At 34.9% G+C, this 19986-nt stretch overlaps 1 protein-coding gene across 1 annotated transcript in view; it reads right to left on the minus strand.

Annotated features, from left to right (window-relative positions):
• Positions 1 to 19986, minus strand: part of MALRD1 (MAM and LDL receptor class A domain containing 1) — a 237299-nt gene that overhangs the window by 161047 nt on the left and 56266 nt on the right. Inside the window, exons 15-19 of the mRNA XM_014889594.2 lie at positions 17590 to 17742; positions 17333 to 17438; positions 15706 to 16073; positions 13823 to 14235; positions 223 to 310 (exon numbers count right to left, since the gene is read on the minus strand). Coding sequence (XP_014745080.2) covers positions 223 to 310; positions 13823 to 14235; positions 15706 to 16073; positions 17333 to 17438; positions 17590 to 17742 — 1128 coding nt within the window. The remainder of the gene's footprint in view (positions 1 to 222; positions 311 to 13822; positions 14236 to 15705; positions 16074 to 17332; positions 17439 to 17589; positions 17743 to 19986) is intronic.

Genomic DNA, 19986 nt, shown 5'->3' on the forward strand with positions numbered 1-19986 from the left:
TTAGAGTATGGAAGCTGCACACTTCTCACTAAGGAACTCTTTTGGACCTTACATGCACATCAGGAAGTATTTTGTGCTGATGCCTGGATATGAGAAGCGGAGAAACAAGTCTGGATTTCCTAAGTCACAGATTTACCTGGTTTTTACTTTTCTAGTAGCAATATTTACAAATGACAGCAACGAATCAGCTCACAGCTTGGAAATGTGCATTTCAGCTCTTACCATTGTAAAGAGTACAGCCCTGAAAAGACACATCATCCAGTCCAATGTCTCCAGTGAAACCATCTCCTACGGTACCTTTCACCAAAATCTAGGAAAACAAGAATTTTAATAGCATTTTTCAGTGTATAGTAAACTTCCACTTCTCATTAAATATTTCTAATGAATTGATTGAGAAGTCATTTGCCATGTTTCACATTTAAAATGAGATTAAATTTATTCTGGGGAGATCCTCTATTTAACTAAAATTTACGAAGGAGACTATTATCTTTCACTGGTGGTCACATTAATCATAGTGAACCATAGCAGAATGGTTGGCTTCACAATGGTGTAAATTCACTGAAACATCACTGTGATATAAAACGATGGCAAGACATTATCATAAGCGGCATATTATGATTACCTCCTTTGGTAGTTATTGCAATAACATTAATCATGCTTAAATATAGTACCATTCATTTAAAAATATAATAGACTCATATAAATTTCAGTATGATGAAAACAATTAGGCAGGTAAGAAATGAGCTATGGAACCTTTAAAAGAAAAATATTCTCCTATTTTATTAGACTTGTCAATGCTGCATTTGCTTCATTATTGTCTACTGCCTGGGAATAGGAGAAGTTGGTGTTTGTGAAATACTCTCTGGAAGACTAAATAAACCTCCTCTCTTCTGTCTGTTACTGAGTGATAAATATACATCAGGTGATTAGTGAAAGATTTGATAAGAATATTCTTAGTTTAACTAAATAATAAATCCCCATTTATCAAAATAATAAAGCCTTCTCAGATCACTCTGAAAAAAGATAAATGTATGTTTTTGCTGATTCAACAGACTTCAAACACCGCTATTTCTTTGCCATTGTTTTAAATCCTTATTTTGCTACACACACATTCAGTTTCAGAAATGCTGCATAAAATTTCTAATGCATTTTTTCAGTTTTTTCATCACTTCAGTAAAAAATTCCTACACAGTAATGAAGTATAAACAGTGGCAAAAATATAACAGTTCTGCTTCAGAGTACTGTTAGTTCTACTGTTTTTGTTGTAATTTATTTATGTGCAATTTTATTTATAAAGAAAGGTTCAACAAGAACCATTTTTCATATGATATGTACATAGATCTTTTAAACATTACTCTTGAAATTTATTACCCTGTAACAGGAGGAAAAAATACTTAAAAGACACAAGGAATGGCCTTAACCCTGTAAAATAAAATAATAATATCAGTCTAAATATGTTAACACTGACAAATTTGTTTCTGCTATTCTGAAGTTGCATGTGAATTGTAGATTTATTAGTGATGCTGACATCACCAGAGTAAATAAAAATGATTGCACTTCATTTATATATTATGTCCATTAGACAAAATGAATAAGTATGCTAAAAGACAGGCATATGTCCCCTTCTATGGGTATGCTCCAGATGGGCCATTTTAGCACAAAATATATTTCATGTGAATGACAACAATAAATTACAGCATTGCTTTTTATTGCCCTCACAGCAGTATGGGATTCTTGTTTTTCCCTCAGGATACCCATAGATATTCTTCACAATATTACCCCAGGCTTTTGGATTTTATTAGATTAACATGGGGACAAAGCTACAGTACTGGTACCAGTAGCAACAAAATGGTTAGACACAGGAAACAGGACAAACTAAAACATCTATTTCAAAAAGCCACGCAAGGAAATTTATTATTCCAGAATTACAAATCTTCCTCAGTAATTTTGACTGGCAAACACAGCAGTTTAAATATAATTTTCAATTTGTTTTCAAAGTATGAATGATTATCTACTTGCAATTAATTACTTAGTAATTAGCTCAAATTCAGAAAAAGAGGCAATGGGTTTGTTTAATTATAGAGCTCTTATTAAGATAAATCCAACTACCTTCACAACTACATTAATTTTCCATAGGATTGGATTGTGAACTTGTGGATGTCACTACTGCTGGATGTTCAAGGAGCTTCAGTCCCCAAATCTGCCTGTGCCCATGTCCCCAGTCCTGACAGACACACGGGCTGAGGACATCCTTATATAACATCTTCCATCAATGTTTCCTCTAAGAAAGATGCACTCTTGCACCTTAAGCAGGAATATGTTTTTAAAGAGATTAAAAATATCCAAAGTTAGAAGTGACAGAACATAGTTCTCTAGGGGGAATTGAATTCAGAATTCCCTTACACTGCTTATCATTATGACTGTGTTATTTAAAATCTCCACACCTACATTATTTTTTTCACCTTCATCTATGCACTTGGGGAGTCCAATACTTGGACATATAGCATGAACTCATTAGAAACACAGAAAATGTAATAGTGGCATAGGTCTACACTTAAAACTGAAAATAAGACCAATTATGAGTTTAGATCCTCAATACAGAGCACAGTCTCTCTGCCGCTGTGGTTAAACTTTGACCACTTATATTAATTTGCCAGATGTAATTCTGAAAACTTCATAAGATATTATTAAGCATCCTCTAGGAATTCAATCTGCTGTAAAAATTATTTCACATCACATTTATTATTTGAATGAGACGAAATAGTTTTCAATTTCATGTTTTCAGAAGTCTAAGATCCAGACTCAATGAAATTTATAAAGGTATCAAAAGGTATTTGACATTAAAAAAAGAAGGGGAAAAGCCCAATTATATGAAAGCAAATTGTATTAGAATGACACTCTGTCTACATAAAAGGAATGATCCCTTAAGATTTTGAACAAAATAGGCTTTTGAAGAGTGAAGTGACGTTATGACAAGTGTTAATAGAGGAATTATAATGGGTAATATAGTTCTGTACAAATGCTCAATTTTTACACTAATGCTCATTTCTGTCACTAGTCAATTCCCACCGAAGGTTACCAAAGTAAAATCTTAATTTCTATACAAGCATAGTTTAACATAGAATGGAATTTTTTTTTTTTTTTTTTTTTGGAAACTCTGGTGTATTCAAAATTCTGATTGTTTCCAAATGTCTAGCAAATAGTGATATTAGTTCTAATGTATTTAACTTGTAATTTAGATAAACAGTTACTCAGGTTTGTGACAGAAGCTGTCAACAGTGTTATTTAGTGATTTCATTTCTAGTTAAAGCATGGTAATTTAGATTAGGTTAATACAATGATTTCTGGCAAAGAATCATGTGATTTGGTTTGAAAAGGAAAGAACAACCACGCAAAACAAAACATTTTTTCATAAAAAAACTTTTGTTATAACTTACTGAAAGCAAAGTAATACGCATTTCACTGCTTATCTCTGAAGTAAACTACCCCTATGTTTTAATGCTAGGGATGAATAAAGAAAATTGTATAATAATGTATTATAACTTTTCATCAAAAAAGCAATAAATTTCTTATGAAGTGATGGATCTTATGTAATTACAAAGGATAAGCCACAGACTGAAGCTTCAAAGCTTCCTTTTTGTTAAAATATTTTCATCCAGTGATCATGTCACAAGTCTTCACTGTAGAATGCTTTTTCCAAGAATGCACGAACATATTCCTATAATAATTTCTCAAGAAGTACATTAGAAAACTATTTTCCAAGAAAACACAACTCCTTCAGAAAAAAAGTTTCTTTTAAAAAATCCTGAGAAATTTAGATTTGATTTTGAATTGTTGACTAGCTATTAATTCACATCAAATAAGATATTGACTGATCAGATGAGTCCAAACATGATAATTTATTCCCCCTTGGCTTTGTTTCTCTGCTTCCTCAGCTGCCATCAAAGGAGTAGGCACCATGGATTTGAGATTATTCCCCCAATCTCTCATCTAGATATCTGTTTGCATTCTGTTCGTCTGGCATTGAACTATTCCTCTGTACATTCTGCAAAAATGTTTGTCTTAGGAAAAAAATTGGATGTGTGGGTTGTCACAGTCTGTTCCAGCTTTACCTCTCTTGTGGGGAATGATTTAGGCAATAAGAGCTGTTAAAGGGTTCCATGCAGCACCTAACTCCAAAAGCAAGCATAAGTGGAGACCTGCCATCAGCTCCTGAAAAGATTATCAACACTGGGCCACCACATCATTTTAATTATACCCAATGAAAAGCTTAAGATCGCACTGTCCTTCTTCAAAGCTCATCAGCCCCTTTCTTTCGTGACCATGGAAAATGCTTTAGAAATTAATGTCTCAAGACTTCAAAAGTTGAAATAAAGTCCTTTCACACAAGTGTCCAAATGAATTGTCACCAGCATTCTTAAGGTTACACACATAAAATATGAAAAATCTTGTGTCAAATATTTGATGTTTTACAGTGCTTGGTTTTACTAGATACTGAAAAACACTAGTTCAAGTTCAGTAAAGCACTTTATCACGCTTCGCTGTAAGCTTGTGAACCCTCATGCTGATTTATGATGTTTTTCACAGCATTTCTCTAAAGTGCAGGGATGAATCACATTTCTATCCTGTTCTAAACTATTCAGTGATATTGGTGGGATTAATAACTAAGGATTCCTGGAGTCTTTACTTTCCTATATTAAGGTCACAAAACTTCATTCAAGAGAAAAGAGCCTGTTGTCACTGTAATATTAGCACGGGAAGAATTATTGCAGAAGTACTATATTGTCAGTGCCTAAAACTTTCTGAGATTCTAGGTTTATAAAACAACTTGTTTAGCCTGCCCACTTGGGAAACATCTATATAGCAATTATAATTATGAAACTATATTTAAACCACCTTAAGTTCATGGTTAGTTTTGACTTAATCTACAAGGATATACAAAGTCTGCTTTCTTCTCTCCCAAACAGTTTCCCTCAGATTCTATATGTAAATAAGTAATACAAACAAATAAAAGGATTCTGGCTGAGTTATTATATCAAATACCTGGTACTTATGGTCCTGAAAGAAGTGTCCCACACTGGCCAGGATGACTTGTTATGACCTGAGTACTTCTGTCCCTCCCTTTTCAACAGTAGGGCACATCAATATATATATAGGGCTGCAGAGAGACATTTTCACATCTCTGTCTAGGGAAGCCTGAATTGGGCTGAAAGGACAGACTTTGATCTGATCTGTCCAGTGCTTACTGCTAAGGCAATTCTTCCATGCTGAGATAAGGAGCATCCTAAGAGGAGACACTCACTTCTTTCTTTTCAATGCTTGTGAAAATATTTGTGGTAATAAACAGTGAGTTATCTGTTCAGCAGCAGATGCTGGTGAGCAAAGGGTTCATTATCAGACCTTCTGCCTAAAGATGTGGACATTTCCTGACCCAAAGAATTTTTCCTGACTTACTTATACAGAATTGCTGCTCCTACATCCATGCATACAGCCTTAACTTCCCAAAGTAAGAAAACTAATAGATATATCACCAGAATATGTGGGTTGACATGAAATCCTGTCTTCATTACAGTTAATGAGAGTTTTGATACATACTTCAGTACGAGCAGATTTCTACATTGTTTCTTAATTCTGCTATAAGCATACTCACTAAACAGAAAGATTGTAAAAAATATTTTTAAACCCTCTACGTGATATAAAGGAAGCACTACGGAAGGAAATTTAATTAAATCTTCAACAAAGAACAGCTTTCCTGTGATCTTCCTGCTATATTTTCAACGATGGCTTCTGGATCCAGTTAAGCCATGAGATAAAAGTCACTAATATTTTTCTTCTCCTTGAAAAGTTATCCAAATCTCATTTTCCTGTTCGGTAGTTGCTGATAAGTATATCATATAGTAATATCAATAGGAAATGTGAAACAGTACTCTTAATTTTCAGAAAAACAAATCTCCTATCTTACATGATGCCCCTTGAATTCAAATGGCCCAACTCAGTGACCTGTGTGTTCTGAAAGATGGTGAAAACTTCTCATTACTTCAGGTTTTCCATACTTAAAACATGGGCAGAACTTGACAGTTCAGTAGTGAATTGAAAGGCTATTTTTACTTTATGTGATTTCCTTTGAGAAGTTTGCATGTAAATAGGAAAAAAAGGTAAAAAGCACTCACCCCAGCTCCCTTGTCCTCTCCCCTCTTGAGGAAAAAAAATTACAAGGAAATGATGGACATGAAATTAAGAATATCATTTTTACTGGACAAGGCATTATTAAAGATAGATTAGAAATTCTTATTCCTTGCCCCCTTTGTGCACATGTTGTGACTTGATGATATCATGACAAGTCTTCCACAGCATATCAATAAAACAACAGCACAAAGAATAAATTATTTCTATTGCTAGAATGGGTTATCTCTTAAGTATTCTGATAGCACTGAACAAAAGGCCACCATCTTTCCCAAAGACCTGAACTAAGCCCATGAAATTTTCTCTGAAAATTTGTACAATGCATTTTCCTGATTTCTCATGTTTCCTTGTTTCCACAGTTTTCTGTGTTCTGAAATCCATTTATCAAAAAATGGCAAAACCATTTTTTTTAGGAATTACTTTTTAAAATACTCACACTACTTATTTTTCAAATACACCACATTGTGCCACACACATTTTCAGGATGAAAATTCTCTGTATTTCACTTCATACTGTAGGTATTGAATAGTCTTCACTATCAACCCAAAGTTCACCACCAACCACAAAGTCTTAAGGTTATTTTTCACCCTTCCCACAAGTGCCTTGGTTCCCACATTGTGTATATTTTTACTGACCTAGGTTGTGAACTAGTTAGGAAACCTGAGCATGAATTGCCCAAACTAGAGCCTATAAAAGTTCTACACGAAGTTCAAACATGAGAGTGACATAAGATATGTCGTCTTTTGTTCCTGGCCCTCTACAGCCCCTTGAGGCTGGTTGTGAGAACGGTGGAGAGATTGGGATCACCAAGTGCAAGAATTAGAGCTGCCATACCAAAAGGCACTGACACTTCAACAGGACAGATTAGGACTGATCCACATGATTTGGCCACTTCTGGCACGTTCTAAAAAGGCAGGAGTGTTAAATATAATAAGACAGCAACTTTTGGGGTTTTAGGTATGTGGTTATTGTTTTGGTTAGTTGTTTCTTTCCTTTCTTCGTTTAAATAACTTGCAAAATTGTGTAGGCTTTGCCCTGGGCTTCATACAAAAAGTGTGTCCAGCCAGCCAAGGGAGCTGTTTCTGCCACTCAGCTCCACCCTGGTGAGCCCACACCTGGAGTGCTGCATCCAGCTCTGGATTCCCCAGCAAAAGAACCACAGGGACCTGTAAGAGTGGGTCTAGAGGAGTGCCTCAAAAACTGGTTCAGAGCATTGGAACATCTCTCCTATGAAGACAGTATGAAAGATTTGAATTTAGAGAAAGGAAGGATCTATGGAGACCTTATGGCAGCATTTCAATACTTAAAGCTGGCTTGTTAGAAAGAGACTTTTTCCCAAAACTTATACTGACAGGACAAGGGGCAATGATTTTAAATTGAAAGAGATTTAGATTGGACATGACAAAAGAAATTTTTTACAATGATGGTGAGAAGTGTTGGATGAGAATTTAAACAATCTTTTATCTGGTGCAAGATGTCTCTTCCCATTCCAGTGCATTTGGAAATGTAAAGGTCCATATTAGCCAATTAATAAAAACTTGCTCCAGAGCCAACTACATACAAAACTGTGTAGGTCTGCCTGAAACCACAGGCTGTACAATACCATGCTGAAAACAAAATGAGAATGATGACTGTAAACAGACCAGAAACCAGCGGCACAATGTAAATGTAAAAAACAGAGTATTGTGTAATATGCAAGGAGGTATCAGGGATAAAAGAAGCCAACACACAGGTCAGAAACAAAGAAGAATAGTCAGAAAAAGAGTGATTAAGATGCAGCAAATATGTCTAAGATATAATTTATTTGAAGTAGTATTGGAGGAGTAAGGAGCAACAAAAGCAAATGGTAACATTTAAAGGGGGGGGGGGGAAGAAGAAAAAGAAAATAATTCCTGAATATTAATCTCAGCAGATTATTAAGGGAAGTACAAAGGCGAAGAGTAGGAGAAGGAAGATGAGGAATGATAAATTAAAAATTGAAACTGAAGCTGTTTTTTGAGTGGAAATCCATACTGTCTAAATGTTTGTGTGGAAATTGCTAGCAGGGAATGGATCAAAAGCAATAACATAAAAATGATCATAGTGGGTATTAGACATATAATGAATGTCTTAGAGAAGTCCTTGATAAGTTCAGAGCTGCTTCAACACCAGATTTTAATGAAAAATATGTATCTTACCAACTAAACATTAACAAACTCCTACTGGTATGTCAAAACACACTGAAATGAGGCCCTGAAGAAGGAAGTAGACAATCAAATCAAGGCAGAAGGCTAAAAGCACTTGACAATAATAAACCTGGCTCAGTAAGGGCGAAAGTGACTGCAGAAAATCTGCAATCACAGCTAGAATATCAAAAAGGATGAGTTCCCAATGCACCAAAAGCTTAGTGCCTCGCAGCATGAGCACAGATGTGTGGTGGCAAGGTCGGCTGTCCAGCTCAGCCTGTGTCTCCCCATGGACTGCACCATCCCCAGCAATGCCACATCCTGGCAGGCAGTGGATCCACCCAGACTTAGCACTGTATGGCAGGTGGGAGCCTTGGCATTGTGCTACTGGCCCTTAACAGACTTGTCTTCTGATAATTTGCCAAGTTACTTATTCATTTCATTCGTGGTTTCTTGCATCCAAAACATCTCTCAGCAATGAATTATAGACAGATCATTCTAAAATACTATTTCCTTTTGCTTGGATTATGTCAATGATTTCACAGAATACCTCTCGTCTCTATTTACAAAAAATCACTAATGATGTTTCTCTACGAAGCTTCTCTGTGACACTGTTGATTAGATGTTTCTCTGCTAAATCTCAAGAGTCTCTCTTTCTGTAAGGGTTTACCCAAGTGTTCTAGAAAGGGTCAAACAATTTCAATTCTTTTTTTTTCCCCCAGTTTAATGTTCCCAAAATAAGGGTAAATACACAATTACTTTGATTTGTTTTCTTTTTTCCTGTGCTTCCCACACTAGGAAATAATACTTCTCCTTGGGACAATAAAGAGAAATGCACACTCTTCCAGAGAAGTTGCAGGCAAATAAGTTTGTTTAAGTTTAATCAGCTACATGTTCTGGAATACACCAGTATAAGTCCAGAATTTCAACTGGATGCTTATTAATTAGTGACTAGAGAAGACTGAAAAATTCACACAAGTCAGTCTACAGAACTATCGATGTTACAAACCCTACTAAAATATTCTCTCTGAGGGGCTGTGAAATGGGATACAGGATCTAAAATTTGCAATTTCCATAGTTCTGATGCTTGTTATGCAGAAAATGAAATTTTACATTTTCTTACTTAAAGGATATTCTAGCTAACAAAGAAGACTAGTAAGTCATTATCTTGTCTTATATTGGTAAAAAGGGTATTTAGTTTACTATAAGTCCCCCTATTCTACTATTCATGTATAAAGTATCACCACTAGAAATGCATGAAAGAAAAACATTACATTTTGAAACCTCACAAACTGCCACAGTGGACTCTTTTTGTTTGAAACAGAACTCCAAACCATGATAAAAAGAGTTTTTAAAACAGAATTACACCAAAATTTCCATTTACCACTAGAATTCTGAGTCTTTCATTCAGAAATGGCTGGTGGGGTGAGGGTATGGATCAATGCTCTCTTTTCTCAGAAATGTAATTGCAAGAAACAACAAGAATTGCAGAAATAACTGAAGAGCGATTTTTGTGATGATGTTTTGCTTATTGCATAGCAGATCATCAGAATCCCCAAAGAACAACTGCTGGCTCATCTCACTGAGGAGTGAAAAGGAAGAGTAGAGGGTGAAAAAGCAGAACAGCCCATGTGATTGCAACCTAACACACTTAGTACCTTATGTAAGATTTTTAGCCCTTCCTATCACTCTTGACAAGATAAACGACAAGAGCCTGGATGTAAACGATGCACGCTCAATACACATGTATTTGACACCAAACTGATATGTCAAAGTCACACCATGAACCATAATACAAGCACCTGTATATTAAAAAAAAATAGCACAACAGATAAAAATAATAGTTGGAGAAATAATGTTGTTTTGCATTTGTGTTCAATGACCATACTGTTATTCTATATTCATAGCAAATGTATCATTCTAATTTTCAATCAATATTCCATTACTTTCTAAGATAACACTTAATTGATAAAAAGATTAAAATTATTATAGTGGATTTTTTTGTTTACTTTTCTTAACCACTTGTGAAATAGGGAAATATCAAGTGCATTTTATACCTACTTAATAGTTACAGTATTTTGCGTTATTTATTTTGTTCTGATTTTGGTCCTTCTCTCATTCACACTTAAATGGAGAAATTTTCATATTTAAAGGTACAAATAAAGTTTTATATATGATACTCAGAATACTAAAATTTTTAGTAATGATACCAAATATAGCATTAATAGTTAACGATGGACTTAAACATTGTACTTGCATCTTTTAATTTCATCAGACCCAATGAAGAAAATGCAAAAGTGCTCTTTATAAAATCATCACAAAATGATGACAGACTCCCTTATGTACTACTTACATTTTGCAGTATCAAAGATCTATAACCATCTTTGTTTAAGAGATAAACATATAATATGCTTGAGCAAAAAGGGAATAACTGTTTTGGGGTAAAGATAATATGTTTATTTTAAATAGTATACTTCACAATACAGTAAAGTTGCCCTAGATCTCTTAAGACAAACATGATAGGTATGTGATTCATGTCATGACGAAAAGGAGACTACGGTGGCCAAAAGGATTGAGATACAGAATTTTGCCATTTTTCACATATCATCGTTTCCTTTTCCAGATGATCAGAAATATGAATAAATAGAGCAAGCTGAGAGAGTAAAATTTTTCTAAAATGTTAAAATAGAATCTTTGTGCTTCTGAGCAGAAACTATTTCAGATATGATTATTCCAAGGAAGATAAAAACATTCATCATCAATATGAGTAGGTTACCATGGACAGAATCTTACTTTAATACCTTTTCAAATGGTTATATTAAAAAAAGACACGTAAGTAAGCTTCTTAGAATGAAAGTAAATGCAGAATAAGTAAAGAGACAAGGACACTTGACAGTGGGGTTGTTTTATGTTGAAACAAATATCCCATATAATTAAAAGGAAATGTTTATAAGGAATTTATTTTTTCAATTTGATGTTTTCCAATTTAAAAAATCATATAATTTCTTGAAGATAATATCCTTTGCAGAGCACTAGAAACTCTAGATCAATAAAGCTGCAAAATTTTTTATAAGCTTGTGCATTTGGGACTATTTTTAATACTTGTCAGTAGTAGTATTTGACCGAGGTGCTTAATTTTGTCTCAGGAAACTGCATTCCTTTTGTTTAAATAGTTTAGCTTTAAATTTACATTTTCCTCCTCCAGCTACTCCCATTGTTCTCATTGATGTCACATTTAACACTGGTGTAAAATATCTGATGGAACAGCAACAAATGTCACCATGGTTTAATGGCAGCTAGAACAAAGCTTTCTGGACAAAATTAAGATTCTGAGGCTTATTGGGAGCGGGTGTGAGCCAAGGGAGTCTGCTGTTGCCTTTGGGTTTCTGCCAGAGTATTCAATTAAAGGCCTAGAGTTTCACACCTATAGAGTTCAAAACTTTCAAAAGGGAATCTCACTTTCAAGAAGTTCTCAAATGCCTTTCTTTGCTTCTTTGAATTTTTGGCTGACACCTGCTCCTTTTCCTAGGGGTTGGTGTAAGAGGCACAATTGTTTATATACTCCCAAAGCTGGCTTCCCATACTTAGCAAATAAACTGAAAATTTGAGGGATTTATTATTTGTAGTGATTATTTCTCTGACTGGGGTCAACAAATGAACTACTTACATAGAGAGGAAATAGAAGCGGAGACATCTCAGATTTATGATTATCTCATATATTTAGAACAGAAAAAGCAAAATGAAGGTCTGACTGACAAAGACTTAGACTATCTTTGGTCCTCGAGTCTTACATTTTTTATTCACTAGGAATCTGAAAATCCTGTAAGAACTGACAAGATGCTCTGGTTAGAGACAGAGAAGATTATAAAGCCAAGACTTGTATTTTGATCAGAAAATTATTTAAAGGGTCTATCTTATTTTTAGATTTTCATGAAAAAAAAAATCATCATTCTCAAGTGAATCTAAACATTTCATTTGAAGCATTGAGGTGACCTACAAGACTTCAAGCATGTGGTGTGAAAGCAGTGAAATTATGGGGTGTAGAGAACACAGTATAGTAAATATAGAAGCTACAGCTTTAATACTGTTACACAGCCTGTAGACAGCCTAAAACTGAGAGGCTATTCTAGTACACATCTCAGTAGAAATACTTCAAATATAGTGTATTTAAACACTATACACTTACAAGAAAGTTTGGAAAGAGAAAGAAAGATTGGAAAGAGATCAGCACTTGGCAACAGTAGAAACAGAGCACAACTTGCTCTCTCCAAAACTTCTGAGTTTTGAAGTGTTGTAGGCTGTGACACAGCAAACTCCAATATAAGATACACAATACACAATAATGAACATCAGAACTTGATCTCTTTCTTCACAGCAATCAAACTTACACCTCATGCCCCTCAAAAATTACTATGAGGAACAAAACCAGATCAAAATAATATAAGATCTTTGAAATTCCCTGCAAGAACTGTGCAAGAGAAAACCCTACAACACTAACATGTGAAAAACATTTCAGTTTAACTCCCAGAAGGTCAAAGATAGGACACTATCACTAACTCTTTAGATAAACCATGAAACATGGAAGGGGAAAAGGTTTTGATAGTATCAGGTTTATATGCATTTATATTTCTACAAAAGGTCTTGACAGAAAATGAACACTCTCCTTTTATGTGCCTCTTTCCAGCCATAGTAATATTAATGCCTTTTCCTCCAAAGAGGATAGAATTTCTCTCTACTTAAAAATAGCATTTTGGAAAATGATAATGAACAATCTAAAGAAAATATTGCATTATATAAGATTTAAAAAAAAGGTAGAAGATGTTTCTTTTTATAATATGGTGTGGGGGAGAGGAGGGTGGTAATTTTAGGACCAGTTGACAATCAAGTAAACCAATGTCTCCACTAATAACCCTGCAGAATATCCTAACTAGAATAAACAGACCAGATGTAATCAAAGATAAATAATATTTACAGTAGTTAAAAGATAATAAGTCAAGATTTATAGCTGTAACTTATTTTAATCATATATTTCTCCAAGTAATTTTTGACTCAGTCTAACCCAGCAGTCAAATATTTTGCATTGATATCTTCTCTGGTATTATATAATTAAAAAATTAATTTGTAACTCTTTAAAAGTAAGGCAAAACAGAGGATATTCTTTTGAACAGAATTAACGAATCAAACTATTTTGTAGATTTGGATACGATGTTTTCACCAAATCCTTGAAAAACAAAAGCAGTATCCTTTTTAAATAAAACATATACAAAATATAAAATTAAATGGTTTAGGGGGAAAAGTTAATGTAACCACAAGAACAAATATATTTTACATATTTCCTCAAAAAACCTTACAAACATATTTTGAAGCAAAATTGATCAGAAAGTTACAAATAGCTTTGAGACTGTGCAGTCATTTATATACTCTGTGTTTTACAATGCAGCAAATAAACACTTCAAAACTTAGAAGGGTCATACCTGAAATGGCTTAGAACTCCTGATGAAGAGTGTCTGTCTGATCCATCTGTTTCCTTGATTTCCAAACTTGTACCACAGCAGCCATCCCTTAGCATTGCTCACAGTTCTTTGGAAGACTGACAGCGTATAAACTTCTTTTCCAAACATATGATAATGAAAGCGGAAAACACAGCTTCCATTGCCAGCAGGGTTGAAGAGAGGACTAAGCAAAACTGCTTTATCCAGGAATTGGCGTGGCTCAGAGGATTCCAGGTAAAGGTAGTGTCCCCTGGCCGTGCCTGTGGTGTGGTCCTTTAATGGGCCTGTATTAACCGTGGGGGTTGGACCCCGTATTCTGACCCAGTCAAAGTCATCCTCTACATCCTGCTCCCAATTGCACAGCCCATTTTCAAAGTTACACTGCAGGTCAGGGTCTGAAATGCAAAGAGAACAAACTGTCAAAAATAACAAAGCAGTATCCAAAGGGATAGTGCTTTAATATATATATATTTTTTTTATCCTTGCAAATATTTATTTCCAATATCTGTCCAATTGTACTTAATGTATTGAAAAAACAGAACTGTGAATAAAACTTTCCATGTTATTGATTTTATGTATTATTAAAATTAAATACTGTAAAGTTCTTTAACTGAAAGTGAACAGATCAAAGGAGTTAAAATTGAGGTTAATTGAATGAAATAAACCGCACCATACTGTCTTGTAGGTATGTGTGATAAATGATCTAATGTATTTGGCAATTGTAGTCCTAAAAACGTTGGTGTTTAGATTTTTATTATCCTCAATAATATTAAAATGATAATTTTATCAAAGCTTAATCAAAGAGTTCCTAACACAACTGGTTTTTTATTTTACACCAAGGCAAAATGTATTGATTACTTCTAATATAAAACAATAAAATGTGTCAGAGGCGGTGAATTTGCATTCCAACTTTGTATCTGCTTTTCATGAGCAGTAACAGACAGTATAGCAATTTTTTTAAAAAATCAAGCTGTTGCATGTAATGGTGTTTAAAACTGCAACTCAAACCTTGCCATAGATCTCACAATGGGTTATAAAGAAGCTAGGCATTCCACATGTAGAAAAACTAAGATAAGCGGAAAGCCTTCACTTTCTTTTAAATTTACAGCAGTTTTAAGTTGATATTCAGCAATTATTACTGCAGACTGATATCACCTCAAGCATGTAAGGTGCCCCCCGTTTCTCAAACTGATTGTGATTTGCATAATTTAGTTACCTCAGGAAGTGATAAAGCAAATGCTAGTTCATTTTATTTTACATTAATGTTCTTGAATTCTTAAAATTGATGAATGCATGCTTCAGGGGAAAAACCATCAACAGCACCCTTCAGCACTCAAGGTGAATGTCAAAAATGTGAACTACTCATAGCTTTCCTCAGCACTTTCAAGTTCTTCCTTTGAAGGGGACAAATATGTTCAGCATGACTCCTATCTTTAATATAGATATTTTAACTTTTTTTTGATAGGAAGAGTATAGGTCCTAAGAAGAGGTAGGACATACACTCCTCTCAGCCCATCAGTACATCTTACACTGCACTTCTGTCAGTAAAATCAAAGATAGCACATTGACCCAAAACAACTGTCTGATTTTAAATCTTCTCTTTTAAAGCAAATTTATAATGAGTGTTCGTGTTTTACACAAGATGAAGAAATGTAGTTACTTTGGATAAAGGAGATAGAATTCCATTTACCCTAATTTTAACTCATCATATTCATTTAAGTTTAAAATTATAATTCTGTTTTATCTCTAACTATATTGAGTGGAATCATTACTGGCTCTAGCAATTGTGTGCTCTTTCAGTCCAGGAGTGAATTGGCAAGTCAATTTTTGTGTGGTGTAAGAAAACAAGAGTGGAGAGTACTTACCACAGCTGTCTTCATCTGATCCGTCCCCACAGTCATCCACAAGATCACAGACCAACAAGCTGTCAATGCATGCTTTGGTGTCCCTGCACCAGAAGCGATTTGGACCTTCACAACTTAATGCTGGAGGTGGGAGAGCACAGTTTTCAAATGTGATATCATCAATTGCTGAGACACCCTCATAAAAACCCAGGCTGATTTTCTCAAGTGAAAACTGGAAACGGTATGGGAGGCGTCCAAGCTGAATGACTGCCTTCAGCCACTGGTTTCCCTCGCTGTAATACGTCCTCCAAAGCACAGTAGGCCACTTCAGCCCTTCCACAAGCAATTGCAGCTCTGCTGCCCCAACTGACTCTCCATAATTGTAGTACCTAAAATGATAAAAATAAGAATGTCAAGTGGGCAAATGATGAAAATGGACCACGTCAGTTACAATGACCAGTATCTTTTCTGTTATATCTCTGCGATATATAAGAAGTCCATAGGGCCTAAAATTCAATTCATTTTTTGAATGATGATAGGACAGGCTGCTATATCAGTCTAGGGCCCATCTCAAGAATTGAAGATTTTGAGAGAAGCAGCATACTTCATTAAATTGAAACCCATAACTGAAGAGACATGTTTGCTTTTATATTAAGCAACAAACACTGCTCGCTCAGATGCATAATGTATTTTTATAAATTTAATTTAGTGTATGATTGTAAAGTTTCAAGAAGGAAAAAGAGAACATCTACTGAATGCATAAGTATGCTTTCTATCTATGTTAGTTATTGTTAACATGTCACCTTCTGCAGCATTTAAAGCTAATAAATGCTTAGATTGGCAATTGTACAACAAAACTGAGAGCAGAAGCACATATATATCCAACAACTTGCAATGCACAACTTCAAGTCATGAACCTTGGATAAAAAGACTGTTCCCCTTCCTATGGCAGATGTACTTGACATCACTGAGACAAACTGCACTCAATAACATCAAGGTCAGGCCAAACCTTCATTTAAACAACAGCACCAATTTGGCCTTAGTAAACAAATGATCAAAGCTACATTTTTTGTGTCTATCTTTGACAAGTTTACACAAAGACTGAGACAAGACAATTACTGAAAATGATTTTTGGGGTTTGATTGTTGATTTTTAGTTTTGGGGTTTTGTTGTTTTGTTTTTCCCATGTATATGGAAAGAAGTGGAAGTAAAGAGCCAATTCTCACACTGGAACTCTTATTTAAAAATTATGTCTACTTTTGCATACTCTAGGCAACTCAAGTACCTATTAGATTTTGCAATGCTTTCCTCTCCTTGAAAAAAATTCCACATTTTCAAATTTACTTAAGAATTACCAAAGAATTCTTAGCAAAAGGACTGTGTTATTTGCCCATGTATACACAGGCACAATCCTTTACTATAATTTTGCTCCAAGCCTGACAACAAAGTCATGTCACGTTTCACTTCTTTTCTCCAAGTGTTTCATCTTATATCTGTATTGTTCACAATGAAGACTGTACGCTGACAGAATAAAATGAAATAAATACTTCAGAGAAAGATGTATCTATTTCCAACTATAACCTCAATTTCAGTCCAAGCGAAGCAATGTGAGATGATACAGGAATTTTAAATGTAAATTATTTCATACCAAAAGGACAGGGTGCAATTTGATCCCGATTGCCTGAACTTTGGGCTTTGCAGCCGAGCTACTTGTGAAATGCTGTTGCTAGTCTTCAGAATGAACATAAAATGACCTGTTAAAATAAAACAAAAAACAACTTTTCAGGCTAAAGAAATAACTAGTTTATAAAGGTTTTTGCAGCATTCATGGCCTCCACTTAAAATCTGGTTAAAGAGCAGGCTTATCTATTCCACTTCTCTGTTTCTAGGCTTGGCTTGTCTTACCTTCAGATTTGTTATAGGTGTGATCCCGTGGAGGAGCTTGCTTTTGAAATGCAGGTGGAAGAGCATTGCTGGAACTTCTTACCCAGTCAAATTCATCTGCATTTATAGTTTCAACCCAGCCACAGCTCTCCCTTTCAAAGTCACACACAGCAGCTGGAATAAAGAAAGAGACATTTCATTTCTATACGCAACATTACTAAAAAAGTTGTACTATGAAAGGTAAATAAAATATTTCTAATATGCCATCAATATTCTAGGAAAAAAGTCTAGGAAAGGGTGTGGAGAGGCAGAGCAGCTTCATACCAGACATGAAGTATTTGCTTAGTAGCAGCTGAGTAAAAGAGCAGCCACAGAGGAGAAGCCAAGCCAGTGCTGTGTGCACTGCTCTCAGTGAAACAGCCCCTTCTCTCTTGGGTTGCTTCAGCCAAAGCACTCAGAGCAGGCAAGGAGGTGCTGAAAACAAACCTCACAGTCCTCCTGGTACAGAGCAAGAACACTGAGCACACAAGGCAGCAACAAACCTTCTGCAAGATCTTTTCTGTTGTTGGAGCTAGAAATTAAATCCCCTTTTTCCTAAATGACAGCAAGTATGTTAATGATAACAAAGTTCTTCCTCTATTCTTAATTGGAATAAAGTTAAATATCAGGCATTAGTGAGGCACTATGATATTGGTAATCCCTGAAACACAAACGACTGAAGTGAAAAAGATCTGAAAAGCATATTCAGCTGCATTCTTCAATTCTTCGATTAAAAGAGCAATGATATTTGAGAAAATGTATATATTACAAATAAAGGGGGGGGGAAGGAGTGGCAGGGTGTAATTTATCAATGAATGTAATTTAACATAGAATCATGGAACAGTCTGGGTTGGAAGGTACCTTAAAGATCTGTTAGTTCCAACCCCCTTGCCATAGGCAGAGACAGCTCCCCCAGACCAGGTTCCTGAGAGCCCCATCCAACCTGGCCTTCAACACTTCCAGGGATGGGGCACCCACAGCTTTCCTGGGCAACATGTTCCAGTGACTCACCACTCCCAGAGTAAAGAATTTCTTTACATCAGGTTTTTCTCTCTGGCACTTTATAAAAAATCTTTGTTAAATCACAAAATTATATTTTTTTTATTCCTGCAAATATAGCAGGCTTTAAATGGAAAACAATAGTAGAATTATTTAAAGACTTTAGGAAATAATTTAGTAATCATATACATAGAATAAATAAAGCAAATATTCTGGTCTGACTGTCAGAATTCTGTCATTATTTTATAACTCTTATCACAGCTTTCAGCAGTCTTATTATGCTGTATGTATGGAGAATATGCACACATCAGAATCATATGAAGTCCCCTGAAGAATAAGATTACCTCAGTGTTTATGTATGGAAAATATAGGCTTTTTTTTCTATTTGTTGTGTTGATTTTGTTTTCCTCTTTAGAAACTATGTCACACCAAGTTATACATAATTTTTTAGAAAGAAAGAAAAATTACTGAGACATGTTAGCAACATTGATGGCTATAGCTTCTAAAAAGAGAAGGGTTTGTAAATTATTAAGCAATTAAAAGTCCACAGCTTCAAAAAAAAAGAAAAAACATTCTACAAATATGGAAGAACAAATAACATTTAAGAGATCAAAGAAAATATGTTTCCTCTGCATATGGCGTATGAGGGTCAGAAATGCCAACAGTAAAATGATGCAAATCAGACGTGACTAAAAAACAGAGGGAAGGAATTTTTTGACAGAAAATTTTGATAGAATAAAATTAAGACAAAATATATCTGCAAATATTTAAGGACCTAAGCATAAGAGAGATTACTGAAAATCCCCAGAGAGAATATAATGAAAAAGGAATATGGAGAGCTATTTTTGATTTGCTTTTTACTTGATAGAAGAAACCATCGCATATTCCCAGGAGAACAGCGACAAAGAATATGACAGACCTTCGACACAGATGGCTACACCAAATGAGGCAAATAAACAAGATAAAACTGTTAAGTCAGAGCCCAGACTTCCTGCATCTGTAACTTGTAACACAGACAAAACAGAAAAGAAAGGATTCACTAGACCATTTAGCTTAAGCATGGAAGAATACACTGAGATAAAATAACCCTGAAACCTGTAACTAAATCTCAAACCAACTATTTGACACCTAGGGAAAGTACAAGAATACAGCAAGCTGGTAGAGCCTGGGTGAAATGCACTGGGATCTTGATGCTTGATAACACTTCAATTGTCTGATTTTCTTGTCCTATAACTTCTTTGACTGGCACTTCCATTTCAGACAGATTATTCTGAAAAAATCTCTTGCTTGGGTACTTTTGTACTTTCACAGTGAACTCACACAATCTGATCTGCCTTCTCTCCTAAGACTTTTGTTTTTGCTTTACTCCTATTTCTTTTT

This window comes from Sturnus vulgaris, chromosome 1, assembly GCF_052056855.1.
Source record: "Sturnus vulgaris isolate bStuVul1 chromosome 1, bStuVul1.hap1, whole genome shotgun sequence".
NCBI classification, from domain to species: Eukaryota; Metazoa; Chordata; class Aves; order Passeriformes; family Sturnidae; genus Sturnus; species Sturnus vulgaris.